The sequence below is a fragment of the Manis javanica genome, chromosome 17 (genome assembly GCF_040802235.1).
Source record: "Manis javanica isolate MJ-LG chromosome 17, MJ_LKY, whole genome shotgun sequence".
NCBI classification, from domain to species: domain Eukaryota; kingdom Metazoa; phylum Chordata; class Mammalia; order Pholidota; family Manidae; genus Manis; species Manis javanica.
The window spans coordinates 53,721,603-53,742,058 of record NC_133172.1 but is presented as its reverse complement, the minus strand read 5'-3'; the positions used below and the strand labels follow the sequence as shown (position 1 = coordinate 53,742,058).

Below are 20,456 nucleotides of genomic sequence, written 5' to 3'. Positions count from 1 at the left end.
TTTGAACTTGAGGCCAGTGGTCCAGAGACACAAGGGAGGGGCACCCGTGCATCCCCCGATTGCCCTCCCCAGCCCTCCTGCACCAGTGTCTGGGTGTGACCTGTGTGTGCCTTGAGACTGCTGTAGACAGCCGAGGCCAGAAACGATGAGAATGAGCATCCCGGACAGGGCCTCTTTTGTCTTTGTGATGCAAGTGGTGTTTTCCAGAAAACTGCAAATACCCTCATGTGGTATATATAGTAAAAAATAAAGATTGGATTTTTGCGTCGTTCCTGGCACAGAGACCCTAAGGCCCTTGGAATTTACTGGCTTTGTACACTAATGAGATGACTCCCGTGGGAGCCCTAGATGGCTTCAGGAAGTGGGGGTGGTCACCACACAACCACCCCCGTGACAAGAGGCTTGGAGCTTTCAGCCCCACCCGCTGACCTCCAGGGAGGGGCAAGAGGCCACGGGTGGAGTTCAGTCACCAATGACTCATGATTTAATCAATTGTGCCTATGTGATGAAACCTCGATAAAAACCTCTAAACACAAAGTTTGGAGAGCTTCCAAGTTGGTGACCACAACCACGTGCCAAGAAGCACAGAGTCTCCTGAGCTCAGGACTCTTCCGGCCACCTTTGACCGACTGTTCATTTTCATCCTTTGTAACAATCTGTAGTAGTAAGTACAGCATTTCCCTGAGTCTGCGAGTTGTTCTAGCAAATTATCAAACCTGATGGGAGTGGTCATGGGCTGGGCAGAAGCGTGGGTAACTTGGGCACCCCATTTGTGGCTGGCATCTGAAGGAACAGTCAGTGACTGAGCCCTTAATCGATAGGGTCGGCACCGGCTCTGGGTAGTGACAGAATTGAATTGTCGGACATCCAGTCAGTGTCAGAGAGTTTGTTGGACCCCACTTGTGGCCAGCAATTCCCTTTGCACGAAGCATCTGCTGTAGGCAACTGAGGCAGCGTGATACAGTGAAAGACACCCATGGTAGAGTCAGGTCACCCTAGGCTCACCCCAGCTCTGCTGCCCTGCCCTCGGGCATATGGCTTGGCCCTCTGCCTCCCCTATCCCTATCTCTGCATCTGTAAAAGGGGGCAATTAAAAATCCTCCGGCCTTAATACTAGGAATCTGCATTTCTAACAGCCAGGTGAATCTTACGCACTCTCAAATTTGAGAACCACTGCTTATGCTTCCCTACCTATAAAAATGAAAAAGCCTCCAGCTATGTCTTTAGGAAAATTCCATCTCCCTTTATTCTCACCACTTCAAATAATTCAAACCCCTAAATTCCTGACACACCAGCAAACCGTAGTGAGTAAGCCCAGGTTTTCTGCCCGCCATCTGCCAAGATGAGACTCACCTGCAGGAACTTTCTTCTACTTTCAAAAGTCTTTGGAGGCCCAGCAGAGAAATTAGCTGGAAACTTATTTAAGTTACCAGGAACTTGGAAGCAGCTGAAGTAAAGCCTGGGAAGCAAGCAAGAAATTCAAACCACGAAGTCCTCCCAAGTCCCAACAAACCCAGCTGAAGAGGCAACACTTCGCTGCCAGGGTGGCAGCAGGTGGCAAGACCCACGTGCGCACGCGCACACATGCTCACACCAGCTACCCCAAGATTCCAGTGTGTCAACCAGGCTGCCCTGCGGGCGGGAGTTGACCCAAGCCACCAGGGGCACAACCTCCCTGTCCAAACAGGCCCTGAGCAAGGAATTAAAATGTAAATCTCCCATAATCTTGCTAACAGGGAAAGCTGCTATATACATTTCAGGATATTTCAGTCTTTTTCCTATGTTTTGACATAACTTTTCTTAACACCATTGGAATTATACTGTACCTATGCAGCTTAGTGCAGAAGCCACCAATCATGTGTGGCTATTTAAATTTTAAATTCATTAGGATGCAAAATTCACTTCCTCAGTCACAAAAACCAAAGAATTCCAGAGCTAGGTAGTCACACATCTAGTGGCTACAGTATTGGACATGCAGATAACTGCCATCATCCCAGGATTCTGCTGGGCTGCGCTGATACGTGCAGTTTTATTTTTTTTAACCTGTGGTTTATATTGTGAGCATTTCCCCATTTATTCAAACATTCTTTAAGAAAACAATTTCTCACATCTGCATGATACACAATTATGTGGTCATGCCATAATTTATTTAACCCATCTTCTACCATCGGCCATTGAGGTTGCCCACTCTTTGTTATTTATAAATAGTGCTGTGATGAACTGCCTTGTCCTTAGATCTGATTTGCATCCTTGATTATTTCTGAATTACTCCTACAAGTGGAATTGCTGTGTTAGGGAAAGCACGCATTTTCAAGGCCTTGAAATACAGTGCCCAACGACCTCCCAGAAAGGTCTCCCTCTCTCCAGCAGGCCGCTGAAGAATCCTTCCATGGAGATGAGTAAAGGAATAATCTGGAAAACTGAGGAGACGAGAGTCAGTGAGGAAGCCCTGTCTGCCTGTCTGAGCACAGAACCCAGTGCTTTGGGCACGCAGTGTCTGGAGCCAGGGGAATGGCTGTCCGTGGAGAAGGCTGGACTAGTCATCCCGAGGCCCAGAACCTTCTGCACCAGCAGCCCAGGGCTCTGTCTTTGGAGGGGACATTTGGACAGGGCAACGGTGATGGTTAATTTTATGTGTCAGCTTGACTGGGCTAAGGGATGCCCAGATAGCTGGTAAACACACATCTATAAGGACTTTTCTGGAAAAGATCAGTGCTTCAGTGTAGAGAGTAAAGAAGATCGTGCCACCAATGTGGGTGGGCATCACCCAACCCACTGGGGGCCTGAGGAGGACAGAGTGGTGGAGGAAGGGCAAGCTTGCTCTCCCCTTGAGCTTGGACGTCCACCTCCTCCTGTCCGCTGGCTCTCCTGGACCTTGGGCTTTGGACTTGGGCTGGGACTTAGGCCGTCAGCTCCCCGGTCTCCAGCTTGCAGACGGCAGGTCCTAGGACTCCTCAGCCTATGCGATGTCCCATTGGCTCCGCTTCTCTGAAGAACCCTAATGTAGCAGGAACGTGCCGAAGACTCTCGATGCACCCCAAACCGCGTTTTGTGGCATGGTCATCTGCGAGTGGCTCTAAACGTTTTCCGAGTCTTTTTATCTCCTCACCCCCAGGGCACAGAGGGAAGAGGTGGGTTCACACTGCTTCCCTCACGCTTCCCAGGTGGTTCTGAGGTTGGGACAGCACGATCGCCGCTCCTGCCTCATCCCCTCTGTCTTTATCCTTCCCAACCATGGCCCCTGTCTTGCCAATGGGTTTCAGCCCCGGGCAAGTTCCCTATGGATTCACTGTGACCAAAGAAATTGACAGCAAAACATTCTTGGGGTGAAAGGGTTATTCCCAACATGATTTCCAGGTGGCAGGTCAATCACTAGAATCCCGTTCACTCAGAGCGAGTCTGCAGGCAGCAAGCCGGTCTCTGCCTCTGTCTGGGCCCCTCTGCCCGCACGGCCGTCCCACACAGTCGTCCTCTGGACCTCTGTCCTCGGCCCTGTCACCACTCCAGCCTCTGCGCTGCTCTCCTGCAGCCTTGCAGCCCTGCCACCGTGCCAATCCCAGAGCACTGGGTGGAGCTCTTTATATAGAGTCAAATTGCCCACAGGTGGGCAGTGAGCTAGTCACTCAGGGCCAGGTGAGAATCCTGGCCACAGGAACTCTCATTTTATCCACAGCAGGATTGCAGGGCATGGCACTGAGCTCTGTTTTCTGAAACCTTGATTTGTCTCTCCCCAGAGCAGGCTTGACTCAGGCTGCTGGACTTTGGGGGAGCCCCTCTCCACACTGGCTTTGCTGCCCACACAGGCCCCCTGAACTCCCGCTCATCCTTTGGGCTTCCAGCACCACCACGTCCAGGAAGCCTCTGCCACCCAAGTTGGCCAGGAGGGCACAGCCCAAGTCCCCGCTTCTCCGTCTGAGTCTCAGCCTGGCATTTGAGGGATATCCCATTGTATCACTCCATCCCACTCTGGTCTGTCGTCTGGACAATGTGAAGCTTTGTCTTTCTAGAACCTTCTGCCAGACGTTTTCTTCTGTCAAGCACTGAGCCTAAGGGCCTTGTGTGGTTATCCTTGAGGCCAGCACTTGGGCCAGCCTCCAGCATCTTTATTGGTCTCCACTCCACTCCTGCCTCAGGGGAGTGTGAGTGTGGAACTCTCCCAGCAGGGAAGAGAGGTGGTGGGTGGAGGGCGCAGGGACTCGAGTCAGTGACTCTGACAGCAGTGGCATTTAACTGATGCTTCTCGGGGGTGGAGCCACCAGCCCCGACATGCCTCACGCCCAGTCCTTCCAGGATGTTTGAACCAGGGCCACTACTGCACGACTCTCTGGGTGTGGGGACAGGGAGACTCACAGGATGAAATAGGGCTGGGCCTCCCTGGATTTGTGGGGTGTTTGATGCCTTATAAGGCCCCACTTGCAGAAGGGATGAAAACATGCTTAGAGAATATAAATCCTGTGCTGAAGTTCTCATGGCAGAACTCAGGCCACCCGGCCCTGCCACCGGAGGTCAAAGGTGACATGAACCTGGATTCTTGTGAAAGTGCAGACCCGTTCCCTGCAGTGAGTTCCTTCCTGTTTTCCTAAGGCTCAGCTCCACTCCCAGGAGCAGGGAGACTTTCCCAGAACCCAGGGGCAGACCCTTGGCCTCTAGGCAGCAGAGCAGCTGATGGACAGCAGAGGCCTGGCATTCCTGCCTCACTGAGCACTGAAGTACTGCTCTGGGCCTCAAGCTGGTGACCCCAATGTGGCAGCCGCTCTTTCGGGCTCTTTAATAATTTAGAGAACATATGCTATTCTGCGGGGAAGTTTCATCCCCGGATTCAGAAGCACAATGCCCTGGGGACTGTTTCCAGTGGTAGGTGAAATTCCGCTTGTCACAGCCACCCAGACACAGGCCTGTTCCAGGAAGTGGCTCTGGTCTCGGATTGTGTACAAACATCCTAGAGACCCAGGAGCTAAGGTAGGAGCCTGTGGCTCTGCTCGGTTCTGCTGTGGACCCCGCGGGCCCCTGGAAGGTGCCTTCCCCTCTGTCTCCTGCCGGCTCAGGGTCACAGGGCTGCATGTCCAGCGTGTGGGTCTCCAGGGCCTTCTCTGGAAGGCTGCACAGCACTGTGAGTATACTTCATGCCACTAAAGTGTATACTTAAAAATAGTTACAATGGTAAATTTCATGTTATGTGTGGTTTACCACAGTTAAAAGTGTAAAAAAAAAAAAAAAAGCGCCCAAGTAGTGAATGTTCATTCAGGAAACATTAGCAAATAGAGAAAATAATTTTACTTACACCAAAACACCTCCACTCCTCGAAAAAACAAACTAGTCTCCTGCGAACTTCTAATTCACAAAGCCAAAAATGGCCTGCTTATTAACCGGCACTCAGTAGGCCTGCCCTAAATATCATGCAATGGTGAGAAAAACCCTCCACGACCCAAAGATAACTGCAGCTGTTATTTTGGTATCTATCGTTCCACACTTTTCTCATGCAAATATATGACATAAATATAAATATGTGTGTGAATGTTTATGAAAATAGAATCCAACTGATTCCTGGAAGCCTTTTTGCTCACTTCCCAGTGTATTATAAACATATTTCCATGTTGTTCTGTATTTTTTGTGGTGGCACCCGGGACTGAATTCTGTAGTGTGAATGTTCCGTCACTTGTTCAAATGGTGCCTCTTACTGAACATGTAAGTTGTTCCCATGTTTTCCCGATCATAAGGAAAGCTCAAGTTATGCCCTTGCATGCATATCTTTGGCTACTTGTGAGTGCATTTTTTAAGGGTAGATTCCTGGTATTTCTGGGTCAGAGAGTCCATGCATGTTAGGGGTTTCTGCCTCATCTGGCCAGACTACATACTAGACTGACTACATCATACCTATTTCCATGACCAGCAAGGGCAACTGTCGGAACCAAGGGAGAGGATGCCTCCACTGGTCAGACTCAGCCACGGCAGAAGTTCAGGCTGTGGAGCCCAAGGGGGGAGCCCTTTGGGGGGGCTAGGACTCCCCCATACACTCTGAATCCCTGGAGTCTATGACTAGGTTTTCTTTGAAGACAAAACGTGCCTTGGAGGTGTGATTAACTTAAGGATCGTGAGATGGGGAGGTTTTCCTGGATTCTTCAAGTGAGCTCAACATAATCACGAGGTTCTTATAAGAGGGAGTCAGGAGGGCCAGAGTCAGAGAAAGAGATGTGATGATGGAAGCAGAGGTCAGAGTGAGGCAGGGCCATGAGCCAAGGACTGCAGGCAGCCTCTAGTAGCCAAAAAAGGCAATAAAAGGGGATTCTTCTTAGTAGGAACTGTGGATTGTAGACCTCCAGACTGTAGGGTAAAAAAATGATCATGTTGTTTGTAAGTCACTAAGTGTGCAGTGATTTATTACAGTAGCAATAAAAATCAAATCTCTCTCTCTCCACTGAGCAGGTCCTGAAGCTCCATTGTCTAAGGAACAGTGGTCTCCCTCTGTACCCAGCAGCCTAATGACCTGAGCATTGCCCCATCCCCTAACCAGATGTCCCCCAGGCAGAGCATTCCCAAGGTTCTGTGCATGGGGACAGACAAGGAGGTATCTGTCCCTCATGGCCACCCAGGGCCCACCCATGACCAAATGGTGAAATTACCTTCAAGGATGTTGGAAATTGGGCTTGCTTAAGGTCGCAGGGTAAGTGTGAGGTGGTGCGAGGACTGCACCCCAAGATCTAGCCTGGTGAGCCAGTGGGCTCCCCATCCACTCCACTAAGCTGAGCCTCTTTTTTGCCAGTTATACTTGCCTTCCTGGGGAGAGGTAGCCATTTACACTTTAGAATGAGTAAGGCTGGACATCTGGCACTGGGTACTCCCCCACCTATCAGTGTGGTGTTATTACAGAGTAGTAGAGCTGGATTCTCATGTTGAAACCCAGGCTTGGGCTAGGTACTTCCAGTTCTCATCCACCAGAGCTCACAGGGTCCTGTTGGCCACCGCACCTCTGAAGTCTCACCCTTTGCCTCCCCAAAATAAATCAGTTCTTGCCCTCTATAAAGAGTTGTTTAGCCATGGCTCATGCATGTGGCAGTGATGGTCCCTGCCATTTAATAAGCAATGACTCTGTACCAAGTTCAGTGCCCTGAATGTAACCTGAGTCATTCCACTGAATGTGTTCCAGTCATTCCCCTGGAAGTGTTATCCTCCATTTCACAGATAAGGAAACTGAGCCCCAGGAAGGTTAACTCACATGCACAAGATCATTCAGCTACAGGCAGCAGAGCGTGATTCAAGCCAGGTAATCTGACTCCAAAGCCTAGATCTGTCTGGAGTTTGTTTGCAGAAGCTTTTCATTTGACTTATTCTGTCAACATTTCAAAACACAGATATTTTATAAAACAAGCTGGATTTGCTAACTGAAAAATCCGATTTGCTAATTGAAAGAACTCCCAGCAGACAAAGCAAGAACAGTTTGCACAAGAAAATAAAGTAGTATTGAATCAAAATCCAAAGTATAAAATAAATATCCATGCATTCATACTGCTATAAATAAATCGAATGAATAAATGAAGGAGAAGAGATGAATTTGGCACACAGAGGAATTCCAAATAATTGATGTAGCTACTGTGTCCTAAGAAAGTGGAGTGTAACTTCTTTTTCCTTCCAAAGAGTCCAGTGTAGAAAGCAGGAGAAAAGAGTGACATCACAGTGGAGAAGCCTGACAAGCACTATCTCAGCCATGTGATCAAGGTCAACCTCAGTAAGTCACACAACACAAGGTCAACATGGCAATAATTCTCACTGATAGGATGGATCTTGATATGATGTGATGAGAATGGCATTTTACCTCTTCAGACAAATCTTCAGTTGAGATCAGACAAATCTCAACTGAGACACATTCTATAAACTCCCTGACCAGTCCTGCTCAACACTGTCAAGGTAATCAAAAACTAGGACAGTCCGAGAAATAGTCACAATGCAGAGGAGCCTAAGGAGACATGAGGACGACGTGTAATGTAGGATCCTGGATGGGATCCTGGAACAGGAAAAGGACAGAAGGGAACAACTAAGAGGGTCTGAATGGAGTGCAGACATTAGTTAACAAATCCTTATTAACATCAGTGTTAGTGTTGATTCATCAAAGGTGAGAAACACCATGCTGAAGTAGGCTCATTACCCAGTGCCTGCAGGGACCTCTGGGCTCTCTGTACCTCCTGGCCAGCGGCTTCTCTGCCAGGGAGGTCTTAGGTTATCCCAGGGGTGTGGAAGAAGGAGCCACCTCCCAGCCTTGGCCCCTCTGGCACAGCAAGGCCCAGGGGACAGAGGCCGGGCTTGTGTGTCCAGACAGCTGGGTGTGAAGCTCGTCTCTGCCCAGATTTAGTCTGTGGCCATGTCCAAATCCCCTCCCAGCACCAGGAACAGTAACTGCTGTCTCCCTGGGGCCCTGGTCAGCCTCAAGGATCCTCTCAGGGTGCTGGCACCTGCTCAGGCAGGCCAGCTGTTGCTTCTGCTGTGAACTGCTAGTGGAGGGGCTCTCAGGGCCTGTTCTCGGCAGGACTGAGGGAGTCATCCTGGGCTCATTTGCCTGCTGGGGAGTAGGGGGCGCATGGGGGTGGTGAGGGAGGGGTACCCGGTGCTTTCATAGAGACCTGGTAGTGCCTGCGGAGGGGCTCAGTGCCCTGATGGGGCTCCTCTGGCTGTCCCAACTCCACACCCAAGGCCCTAGTCCCTGCCTTGCATTAAGTGAGGGTCTGGCCGGGGATCCCTCTTTCTGTGCTAAGGCATTAATTAGTGATGCACTCCCCAAGTAGTAGGCAGCTGTATGTAGCAGTTCTTGAGGGTCAGATGGAGGCAAGATCCCCGTTGCACCCCTCCCCTGGGTCTCCATTTCCCTGTATCCAGGGCATGGAAGGGGTGTGTGTGTACCTACTACTGCTCACCCACTTCTGGTCACTTAGAGGTGGCCAATAGGACAGAGACAGCATCAGTGGGTGATAAGAATCCAGCCCAAGTAGGAGAAAAGGAAGGAGGAGGCTGGGCTCCAGGAAGAACGTTCAGTGAGGGAGGGGCCAGGGTGGCAGCTGGGGGCCTCTGAGAGAGCCAGTGTGTGGGAGCCGGGGCACCAGGCTGAGCTGCCGCTCTCAGCTCGGGAGCCCCTGTGCCAGCTGGGCACAGGCGGGTGGGCACGGGCAGGGCTGCCTGCCAGACACGCACAGAGTGCCCTTTGAGGAGGTGGCAGCTGTTGGCCCAGACCCCCCTCTGCTCGCCATGGCCCTGCCTGCCCCCTCCAACATTTGACTGAGCACCGGGCAAGGGAAGCTGCAGTGCGCAACCGGGAACCCAGGATGCACACTGGGGCAACCCTGCTCAGTTGGAATAGGATCCCCTAGCTAATCAGCCTAAAACTGGGACCTGGGCCCAGGGTAGGCCTCAATCTCCCCCTTTCTTGTACATCCAGTACCCCTCTCATTGCTGGGGTGGGATTCTCCCCAGGACCCTCCAAGATAAAAACCAAGGCAGCCCCACCTCTTGGGGAAGAAGGCTGGAAAGCCTCCTAAACCCCAGTGGGTGACTTGCTAATGGGGGATCTTGAGGTTTGGGGAGCTGGGGGCCAGGTCTAGGGAAGCTCACCTGCCACATGGCACTGCTTTCTTCATCTGTTCAATCATTGTAGGCCTCCTGGCACTGCACACCTGGCAGGCAAAAGAGCCTGTCTCCCTGGGCACCTGCCCCCACAGATTTCCTAGGGGCTGCAGCTCTCTGTCCCCCAGGGTCCCTGCTGCCAGCCAGCCTCATGAACTGACTCTGTCTTTCCTTCCCTGCCTGGCCCTTTCTGTCTCACTCATCCTCCCCAGGCAGTAGGGGCCCTTCCTGGGCTCCCCCAGGGCCCGGGGACAGGCTGTACACGGTGCACAGCAGGACAGAGCTGGCAGACCCCTGATTCTGCCTTCTGGTGGCTGAGGGATCTCAGAGCCTCAGTCCATTGAAGGTAACACGGAAACAGCAAAGCCTACCTGGCAGGGGCTGGGGAATTAGGGTACACGTGTATGTACCCGCTGTCTGTAAGTACTGTGCTTGGACACCATGTCGGAGGTGGAGCAGCTGAAGAAATTGGGGGTGTTTATCCCGGGGAAAGAAAGCTCCCGGCACGAATGCCTGTCGCCCACAGTCTGAGGGCTGGCCTGGAGCAGGGGTGGTTCGGCTGCGGGTGGCCCCTGGGTCGGGGTTCCCGCGAGACAGGATCCTCTCTAAAAGCCAGTCCCGCTCTGTCAGGGTGACCCGACAATGAGTCGGGCCGCTCCTGGCGAGCTGAGAGCTCCCCATCCCTGGGGGAGGGGCGGTGGGGGGAGCGCAGAGCAGACTGGGGAGCGCTGGGCAGCGCCGCCTGGGGGTGCCGGGGGTCTCTGGGCTTTCAGCTGCAGGAGTGGACAGGGTTTCCAGGAGCCCTGCTCGGCTGGCCTGCAAGTGCCTTCAGACCCGGGGATTGGGAGCCCCGCCAGACCACAGGACAGGCGCCCAGCATCCCGGGTAATGTGTGGGTGTGGGGGTGCTCTGGTCTCCAGAACCAGGTGGGCGAACACACTGTGCGACTCGAGGTGGCCCTTGAAGGATGTGTAAGGGGTGGAGACCGGCCTCTTCGCCGCGTTGGGCCGACAGAAAAATGCCGGGGTCCGGGGTCCTCTCCTTTAACGCGGCCCCCGGCGGAGGAGACGGGAGGGGGAGGGGCGGCGCGGGCTGCGCATGCGCGGCGAGGGCTGGAGCGGCCGGACCGTCCGGCCGCCGGGAGCGCGCAGGAGCCGCCGGCAGCCCCGAAGCGCCGGGTGCCCGCGCCGGGGGCTGTGAGCGGCGCGGCGCAGAGGAGCCCCCAGCCTGCCGGCGCCGCTGTCCGCCGGAGCCCGGGGAGCGGCCACCAAGATGTCCGTGCCAGTGAGTACTGCCCGCCGGCAGGGACCCCGGGTTGGCTGCACCCGGCTGGGCCTGTGACCTCGTGCAGCCTGCCGCAGGCCTAAAGCTTTGGGGGCTCCCCGGCTGGGGTTCGCCCCTGGGTCTTCTCGGGCTTGGGGATGGGGGCAGTCTGGGGGCGTCTACCCCAGGCTAGCCTCTCTGCCCCTGCCTTTCTTCCCATCCTCTCCCTGGACAGTCGGGTCGGGCGGGGTCCGTGCTGTCGCCTCGGGGCTGGCCCCTCCAGGACGGCTGGGTTGGCTGGGGTCTTTGTTGGCCTCCTGTAAACCCCTGGGACAGCGGGGCCAGGCAGGAGTCCGTGCTGTCCCCCAGGACTGCCCCCTCCAGGATGGCCGGGCCTGCTGGGGAGAGGTCTGTGCTGCTCCCCGGGAGGCCCTCCAGGAAGTCTGGGCTGGGTGAGGCAGGGAGGTCTGTGCTGTCCCCCAGGGAGCCAAATGCAGTAGCGGCCCTGTTGTGCTATAGGGACGTTACCAGGATAGCCAGGCCCTGGGCTGCGTCTGGATCTCTCTGAGACACCCTTTCCCGTGGATGGCTTGGCCCAGTGGGAATCTGTGCCTACCCCCCAGAATGGCTGATGCAGTCACTTCCTGCGAAGTTTTCCTCTGCTGCTGAACCCCCAAGGGTGCAGGTCAGCCCCTTCCTCCCTTCTAGCCATGAGGGCTTCTCTTCTCCCAGGACACCCCCTCATTCTGCCTTCTGGCAGGCAGGCTTGGGCAGCCCCCAGACCATGGCTCCACACTTAGGCTGGCATCTGAAGGTACCTGGGCCCCTCCTCCTGAGGGTGGCAAGTGATGCTGGCTACCCACAGTCACCAGGCCTCTGCTGCAGGCCCCAGCCCACTTTACAGATGGACTGACTTAGGTGGGGGCCACTTGATACCCTGTGTTCTGCTCAGAAGGGACACTGTCTGCAGCCAGGAAAGCTGTGGCCTCCAGCCATTGTTTCTCTGCTGGGTTAGGGGCTTTTCCCTCTGACAGGAAGGGGCAGTGAGCCAGAGGGCCTGTCCACCTACCTGGCCTTGTTTCTGGGACTTCTCCCTCACCTAGGGGACCCCATCCTACACGGAAACAGATAGTTGGGGCTTCCTGTCAGGGCAAGTGGCCTCTTAATTAACCACCATAGAGTATGTGGAGATTACTGAAAGCATTGTTATTATGGAATTAAAGACCCCAGCTCCTGCCCGCCTCCAGAAGCGGTAATGCAGAGTTGTAGATGAAAAAATTAGGGCTTCCAGACCGTGATGATGTGAACCCCTGCCTCTCCTCACCCCCCTCCCCGATCTGTTCTGGTTCAGAGCATAATTGCCTCATCTTTAGAAAGAAAGAAAGAAGACAGAAAATGCCTGCCAAGCCCTTCTCTCCTGCTCTGCCTTCCTGAGAAGCTCTGGATCTTTCCTGGCCCAGGCATAGGGGGATTTCTCTGACTATGTGGGCACTGGCTAGAGGGATGCATGGATCACCTGAGCCTGCATGCAGGCCTGGGTCTTAGGGCAGTAGCGACCAGGGAATGGGACTCAGACCACATCAGAGCCTGGACAGGCATCAGTTTGGAAGGTCTGTGCTTTGTTTGATTTGGTTGTCCACAGTCACAGCAGAGGTCTGGACACAGAGTCTGTGATGGCACCCAGACCCCTCGTCTTCAGGACTTTGGGCAGCCTTTCTGGGCTCTGTGCCTCAGTGGTCCCACATGTAACAAAAGAGGGATGGTGGGAGGGCCAAGGTTGCTGTGATTTGGACAGACAGGCACTGCTGTGGACACCTGCTGCCGAGGTCAGCTATGTCTCTACACATCACTGCCAGATCCAAGTCACTTCCTACTCTACCGCCTGCAGCCACAGCCCTCGGGGATTGTGCAGAGGGTAGGCGCGTGTCTCACCATCCATCCACTACGTGGCTGGTTTGCCAGATCACCCTGGCCCTCTCCTGGGACCTTGGGCAGTGTGTGAGCTGGTGGTGCTAGGAGGAGTTCATTTTTGGAGCAGCCATGAAATGTTCATAAAATTGCTTTCATGTGCTGTGGAGTGGTGAGGCTGCTTGGCTTCCAGGCGGAGCTCTCTGCTCAAGCCCTCCTCTTAGAACCCAGAATTGTGACTGCCCATGTGGTGCTCACAGCACGTTTGGGTTTTAAGCACACCCGTTCATTTGGGCAGTCTTTTCTTGGATGGGGCTGACGCAGGCACTTTGGCCCACAGAAATTACAAGATGCTTCAAATGGAATGGGAGGTGATGGTGGGGAGAGAAGAGCTTGGGACTGTCCAGGTTGAGCTGGGAGTAACTTTCCGAGTGTCAGAGTAGGGAGCCTCCAGGGATCAGCAGGTCTCCCTGTTATTGGACTCACATGGGCTCTGGTGCCCAGAGAGGGGAAGGCACACAGGCTTCTCCTGACTCCCCGCTAAGTGCTCCTCCCCATGCCTGCAGCACCTGGAGACCCCCGACATCTACCTTCCTCTTGGGCATGGCCATTTGGTGCCCTAGGCCTGTCTCTTCCCTCTGGGCAGGCAGGAAGTATTTGAAAGAAAAATGGCTGTGCCACCCACCTCCCAGACCCCTGGCATGCATTGGCATGATTCATGTTTACATCCGCAAGTGACAAGATGCTGGCTAACCCCCTAGCACTGTCAGACAAGAGACCAGCTTCCCTGCTGTCTGTTCCTGCCTCTTGTTTCCTGTCTGTGAAATAGGCACAGCCATTCCAGCCCCTCCTGTGCTCCTTTACTGAATGAAGGACAGGTCCTTTCCAGGGGTGAAGGTGGTGGTGTGTGGAGTGTGTCCTGTGTGCCAGGTGCTGGGCTCAGAGCTTCATGGCTGGGGGCGGACCTCTGTCTTGCCAGGGCCACATTGCCCCTGAGAGACAGAGCCAGGGTGGGAACCGAGTCTAGCAGGATCCAAGCCAGAAAGTGAGCGTCATCCTGCATGGTATCTCCAATTGTGAGGCTGTGGCCTGTTGAGCTGTCCGCAGAGAGGCTACTGAGATGTCTCCCTCCTGCTTGTGGCTTTCCAGGCATGAGTTTGTGTAACCCCTTCAGCACCCCTGGGAGATGAGGCATTTGGGGCTCAAGAGACGCCAGGCAGCTTGCCCAGGGCTGCTCAGCACGGTGGGTGTAGCCTTGTGAGGCTCCAGCAGTGGGCGATGGAGATCAGTGGACCAGGCACCCAGCTGAACCTCCACCAGGGGTCCTGTGGCTGCTTTCCCACCTGGTTTTGTGTCAGCCAGTGCTGTGATGGGAGAGCCGGCCAGGGTCCAGGAGGCTCTGCCATGGGCTCACTGCTGGCCTGAGCAGCCAGGCCATGGACAGCTGGGGCCTGGTAGAACAGGCTCAGAAGAGGATGGTGGGAAGAGGCACTGTCCAAGACCAAAGGCCTCTAGTCTCCCAAGCACCTGGCACGCCCCTCTGCCACATCCCCTCCCCCTCTGAGCCTAGGCTCGGCCTGGCCCTCTGCAGGGAGTGATCTCAAGCCACTGCCTCGTTCACTAGCTCACTCTTGCTCACCCTTGAGTGCTCAAGCAGAGGGCACTGTCCCGGGAAGCCCTTGGGGACCCCTCTCTGGGATGTGCCCTTATCGTGGGGGTGGTTTGGGGCTGTCAGTCTCCCTGGCAGACTGTAGGCTTCCCCCGGGTAGGGTCCAGGCCTGCTTGCCTGCTCTCTGCCTCCTTACCCAGCTTGCCCTGCCTGCCTGCAGAGCACCCCCAGACAGGTGGCTGTGTCCCTGTGCCAAGAGCCTAGCACCTTGGCCGCTGTCTTGGTAGCAATGCTGGGGGCACTGAGTGGGTTCCCAGAGAGACTATCTGGGGGTGGACAGACTGTTTGGTGGGTGGAGGGCAAGGATCTAGAATGAATGGTGCTTGTCTATACCTTGAGCGAATCACCAAACCTGTCAGCCTGCTTCTTCACTTGAATTATGGGGCTGTTAATAGAACTGTGCGTTTGTGGGAATGTGGCAAGGGTTGCAGAAAGCTCTTAGTAAGAGCTGATTAAGTCACAGCAGCTACTACTGTTGAGGTTATTGACTTTATCCTGCCACCACTGGCTGGTGTAATGGCCAAGACCCCCTCCTGGCTCCTGCATGACCTCTTGGGGAGGAGTGGCCCGCTCCCTGTGGCCTGCCCAGTCTGCTGACAGTGGCCTTACGTTGGGGCAGTTCCTGCCAAGGCCTTAGCAGTGGAATGGCTCTGGTCCCTCCTTTGCCCTGACCTGCCCTCATGACCCTTACCTCCTGAGCCTTGGATGGGCAGGTCCTTGTCCTCACTCCACTGACAGAGTGGCTTCTGCTGGGGCCACCAGGTGGATCCCTGCCCTGCAGAGAAAGTTCTTGGCCTGTCCTCAGGTGTGCTCTGCAGCAGCTGGTCGGCAAGGGACGGACAGGGCCCTCGACAGGAAGGAGAGCACCTGTGAGGTGGGTCTCCACACCTTAATGGAGGGGGTCAAGCTTGTGGGTGAGACAGGTGGGTTACAAGGCTGTGAGGGTGTACCCCTGACCCCCCACTTCCCACCGCCAGGCATTAGTTGTGCTCCCTGTGGCCAGATGCGCCTGCCCTCCTGTCTCCTTTCCAGTCCGTGCTCAGCTTCACCTCCCCAAGCCTTTAACTTGGTTTGTTACAGCCACTTGCTGTGATTGCATCCTAGTCAAACCCCATCGTTTCCTTGGCTTACACTTAGTCACTGTTGGCTGGGCCATTGTCTCCTCTCTTCAGGAAATAGATACAGAGCTGGGGACAGGTTTGAGACCCCAGTAGAGGAAGCAGTAGATGCCATGGGGGCAGAAGAGATGGTCACCAAGTTACGACTCTACATTAATCCCTTCTTTAAGGGGGATTAGAGGCTGAGGGAGCTTTTATTATTTAAACCCCTCCAAGTTCCAAGCAGGATTTGAAGTATATTATCATAGTGAAAGAAAAAAGTCTGGGATCATTAAAAGACCCAGAACTGTGTAATGTATGGGGAAAGTAGGCATACAAATCAATCAAGCTTCCTGACAGCCAGGGTGAAAAGGGTAACACAGTGGGTTTAGGATTGCAATACCTATTTTTGGTATTCCTAATACCATGTATTTTTTTCCTGTGTGCATTGTTTTATTTTTACCAGTGTGACTGTTTCTTTGAGGTAAATCTTACACGTAGTGAAATGGACAGATGTTAGGTGTATAGTTGGATGGGTTATGGCTAATGTAGAACCCATGGGACCATCAATCAAATCAACATAATGGATGTTTCTATCATGGCAGAAAGTTTCTAAATGCTCCTTCTACAGTCAAGTGTCCCCCAACCCCGGTGAGGTGGCTGCCATTCTGATTTCTCTCGATGTGGCCTAGTTTCGCCTGTTCTTGAAGTTTATGTAAGTGGAAGCGTGCAGTATGTACTCTTTGGGGTCTGGCTTCTTGCGTTCAACATGCTGGTTTTGAGATTTTCATACACGCAGTATCTGTCAGTCATTCTTTTTTCATTGCTGTGCTGAGTGCTGTTCCATTTATGAGCATGAATTCATGTACTTCCCATCCTCTTGCTCGTGAATATCTAGCTCCAGTTTTTGTATGCTGTGTATTTTTAAGTATTAGAACACTGTCATTCTTGGTTTAATACCTTATTTCAGTGTTTTATAAAAGCTGATATCCAACCACATGTGCCTTAAGGTGCACCCAGGGAGCTGTCTTTATCCCCACATACCGGAGCTCCCAAAGTTACACGCTTGTTCAGAAAGTGGGGTGACCACATGCCTCCCCTGTTCACAGCCCAGCCCGCATACCTAGGGTCTAAATTCTCTTTCCCAGGTTGCCCCTTAGGAGGGGTAGAGCATCTTAGGTTTTTGAGTCATTGGTGTTTCTCCTGGGCCCCTGTCCACCCCGGAGGTCCTGGTGGAGAGGGGTTTCTAGCATAGCAGGGGGAAGGAGCGGACCAAGCCTGTGACCGCGTCCCTCCACCCCCACTGGTCTGGATGATTCCTGGGCTCCCTCCTCTTTGCCCCTCCCCACCCAGCACACACTCTTGGCTGATCCCACTTCAAATCTGGGAGCCCCCAGCCTGGCAGACACCCCACCACTCAAGAAGCCAAGGCCAGGAGGGTGGGGAGGGAGGAGGGGATTGGCTTCAGAACTAGTGCCTGAGTCCAGGCACTGAGCGCCTCCTGCTCCACTCTTCACACTGAGTGAGTTGGTGCGCCTGTGCTATTTTTACAAATCTTTACCATTTTTTTTATTCTGCATAATGAGCCTTAGCAAAAGATTCACACATTTACTCCAATGCCACCTCTTCAGAGAGGAGCCCCCAGGCACCTTGTCTAAATATTCCCCCTCGGCCTCTCTGCTGGCTGCTGCTTCTCCGGAGCCGCTATCACCCAGATACTCACGTGTTCACTGTGTGCCCGCCCCATGTGCAGGCCCTGCGCTCGGTTCCCCCAGGACAGGGGACGTGTTTTACGGCAGCACTGTCCTAGTAGTGAGCAGGTGCTGGAGGCACGACCGTCCACGGTAATACGTGTAGGGGCAGATCCTCACACAGCCAGCCCAGGAAAGACTCTGCCCACCTCCCAGCGTGGGCTGGTGGATCTGGGGGCAACAGGACTTGGTGGAAAGATTTTCCTCACAGTCTGAGCGAAGTGTCGCTCCTCTTGTGGTTCAGAGGCTCAGGGCATCTGAGCAGGGGCTGAAAAAGCAGAGAGGGCTGCCTGGAGTGTACTTGTGCTCCAGGCACAGGCCCAAAGGAGTGCCCCCCTTGTGCCCGGAGGCGTGGGGCTGCGGACACCAGGGCGCCTCTGTGCACAGCCTGCATGTGCCTGTTGTTGCCGGGCGCTGGGATGGCAGGGCTGCTGGCCGTGGTTCTGCTAACAAAGGCACAAGCCAAAGCTCTGGAAGATGCAGTGATGGCTGGGGGGTCCCGCACCAGCTGGAGTCTAGTGGTCTCTGCTCCTGTTCTTGTCAGTTAAAGCTGGGTGACGACTGGCACCTGGGTCTCTTGGGGCCAATGGAGCTCTTCTCTGTAGGCTCGCACAGTGCTGTCCAAGGAGGGGCTTTGCTTTCCCTCTACTACCCCCAGTGCCTCCTCCTGTGACCCCACTGGGCCGCCGAGCTCAGCTGAGTGGCTGGCCGACACTGTCCTGCCCTTCCTTGGGTCTCTCTAGCTGTGAGCCCCTGCGCTGCTGCTGAGGTAGCTAGTGGGAAAGCAGATGGCATGTGAAGTCCCCCGCCCCACCCCCTCCTGCCCTTCTATGCTGGGGCTGGTCGCCAGGAGAAGAGGCAGAGAGCAGATGGCCAGCTAGGGGGCCTCTTGACCACACCCTTGTCCCTGCCCGCCCAGGATGTCAGCTCAACTGAGCGGCCACCAGCAGCCCAGCTTTCTCTCTGAGGAAAGGGATGTGTCTCCCTCTCTGCCTCCAGCCAGGACCAAGCCCCTTTCTTCCCCACCCCCATTTCTTGTGCAGTCCAAGTCTTCCCCCAGGCAGTGCTGAGGGGCTGCTGCTGCCTGAGGGGACAGAGAGGGGTGCCCAGTGCAAGCAAGGAGGGCAGAGTACGTCCAGGCCCCAGCCTTCTCATTACACATATGGAGGCCTGCCTGCACCTGCCTGCCAGCACCTGGGGAGCCCCTGTCTGGAGAGGGGTGGTGGAACAGTGGGGTGCAGAAGAGAAAGGGGTCAGCGCCCTGGAGTCCGGTGAAGCCCCTGTGGGAAGGGCCACCCCGCGTGTGCTCCATCATAGCCCCAGCCTTGAGCCTGCTGTGGGCGGAGCTCCTCTCTGAAGCTAGAACTTCCTGGCAGGTGCCTCCTGTGCACTTTAATTTTCCAATTAGAAAAGCAATTAAAAGAATTAGGAGAGTGGGAGAGTGTCCTGCTCCTTCCCTTCAGGTCTTTGAAAGAGCCAGAGGGGGAGGGAGGGAGATGTGGGAAGGTGGGGTGCATCAGATTTGCTGGGATCCAGGCCCGGATCTGGGGCCACCTGCACCCGGCAGTGCCCCTCCCCCACCCCACAGCTGTGTCCCTGCCCCTGGTGGCTCCACCCCACACCATAGGTCCTGGTCCTGGTCCTGCACCCAGGTCACTGGGGACTGGCCTGGGGGATGCTGAAGGGGATGGAGGCTGAGATTTGGCTCCCCGCTGTGGGGCCCACCCACGTCCTCACAGTTGGTAACCACAGTCATGACAAATGAACTGCCCTGTGTGTTGGTCACTCCACCCTCAGAGAGCAGAGGAGGATGGGAAAGCTCTTCACAGCTGCAGCTCCAGCATCTGCCCTTCGAGTGCACGCTGTGCTCCATCCGAGGTAACATGGGGTGCTTTGCTGTGGGGACACGTTTGGGTGCCTGGGTGGGTGCATTCTGGTTGTAACTCTGCCACTTCCTGGTGGTGTGACCTGGGCAAGGCATTGCCCCTTTCTGAGCCTCTGTGTAGTGGTAGTTCTGTCCTGGTCCCCAGGGCGCAACTGAGGACTGACTGAGGTCAGGTCTGGGGTGTCCTGCCTGTGACAGCCGTTCTCAATGCAGCTGGGCTCACCGCTTTTCTGGGCTATCCACAGGGTCGCTGCACCCTGGCCCAGGCAGGCTGGCTTCGACTACAGGCCGGTTGTGAGCTTGCCCATGTGAGTGGCTGCCCAGATGGAAGGCGTCAACACCCTGTGGCCCTCCAGATCCATCCTCTCTTCCTGTCCTGGGGCTGGCAGCACTCACCTCCGGCCTCAGGAAATCCTCTCCCACTGCCCCTCCCACAGCTGGCTGTCCGCTGACCCATACCGCCACTCTCTCATGCTGCTGGGAAGGGGGCTGCTTGCAGTCACTGTGCAGGCCGCGTTAGCCTGCTCTTTTAACTTCACATTATCGTGGCGTTTTCTTGCATGACTTCAGTCTTTGAAAGGGGCTGTCTTAAGGGCTGTAGATATTCCATTTAGAGGCTGTGGTTGCCTAAATATCCCCTCTTGTTGTACATTAGGTTATACTCCACCTTTTTTTGCTGTTATAAATGCTACAACAAACATTGTTGGGTGACAGCAAGAATAATTCTTGTGCAGTGGGTCTGACCTGAAGAATAAGACCCAAAAAGCCCAGAGAGCTGGAGCCCTCTCCCTGTTCAGGGCCTGGGATCAGCTGCGGCCCTCACCCCACTTCAATGAATAGATGAGAACCAGTGTTCCTGTATGCTGGGCCTACCATGTTCCCTGAACAAACAGCTTCTCTGGGCCCTAAGGGGAGGGGTTTGTGGCATCTTCCAAAGCTTGTGACCTCTTCCTCAGCCTGGCAGGAGATGCCAGGCCACTTCTGGGGAGACTGACAACCATCTCCACCCAGCAACACTCCAGGCTGGTCCTCATCAGTGGCCTCCACTCCCTGCCCACCCATTCCCCTGTACCCTGCATGGGGTAGAACCTGTGTGTATGGGGGGGAGGGGTCCTGGGTCCCAGCTCTGAACTCAGTTGTGTTTGGGGCAGTGCTTGGGTCATAGCTGCCTGCCCTGTGGGGTCTCTGAGTGCCCCTGCCCTTCATTCCCTTTCCGTCCTGTCCTGAAGGAGCTGCAGGGCAGTTGGGTGGACTTTTATCCAGCAGCCCCACCATCC

The 20,456-nt window shown here is 54.7% G+C and overlaps 1 protein-coding gene across 4 annotated transcripts in view; it reads left to right on the top strand.

Moving 5' to 3' along the window:
- Positions 1-10,233: 10,233 nt before the first annotated feature.
- Positions 10,234-20,456, top strand: part of BCAR1 (BCAR1 scaffold protein, Cas family member) — a 36,425-nt gene continuing 26,202 nt past the window's right edge. For 2 of the 4 annotated variants that reach the window (XM_073225823.1, XM_073225822.1), the window contains exon 1: positions 10,234-10,491. In XM_073225823.1, the coding sequence (XP_073081924.1) occupies positions 10,249-10,491 (243 nt within the window). In that variant the 5' untranslated portion in view covers positions 10,234-10,248. Of the gene's footprint in view, positions 10,492-10,730; positions 10,891-19,040; positions 19,173-20,456 lie in introns of those variants that run through there. The other 2 variants (XM_036993960.2, XM_017658914.3) reach the window with 2 other exon arrangements.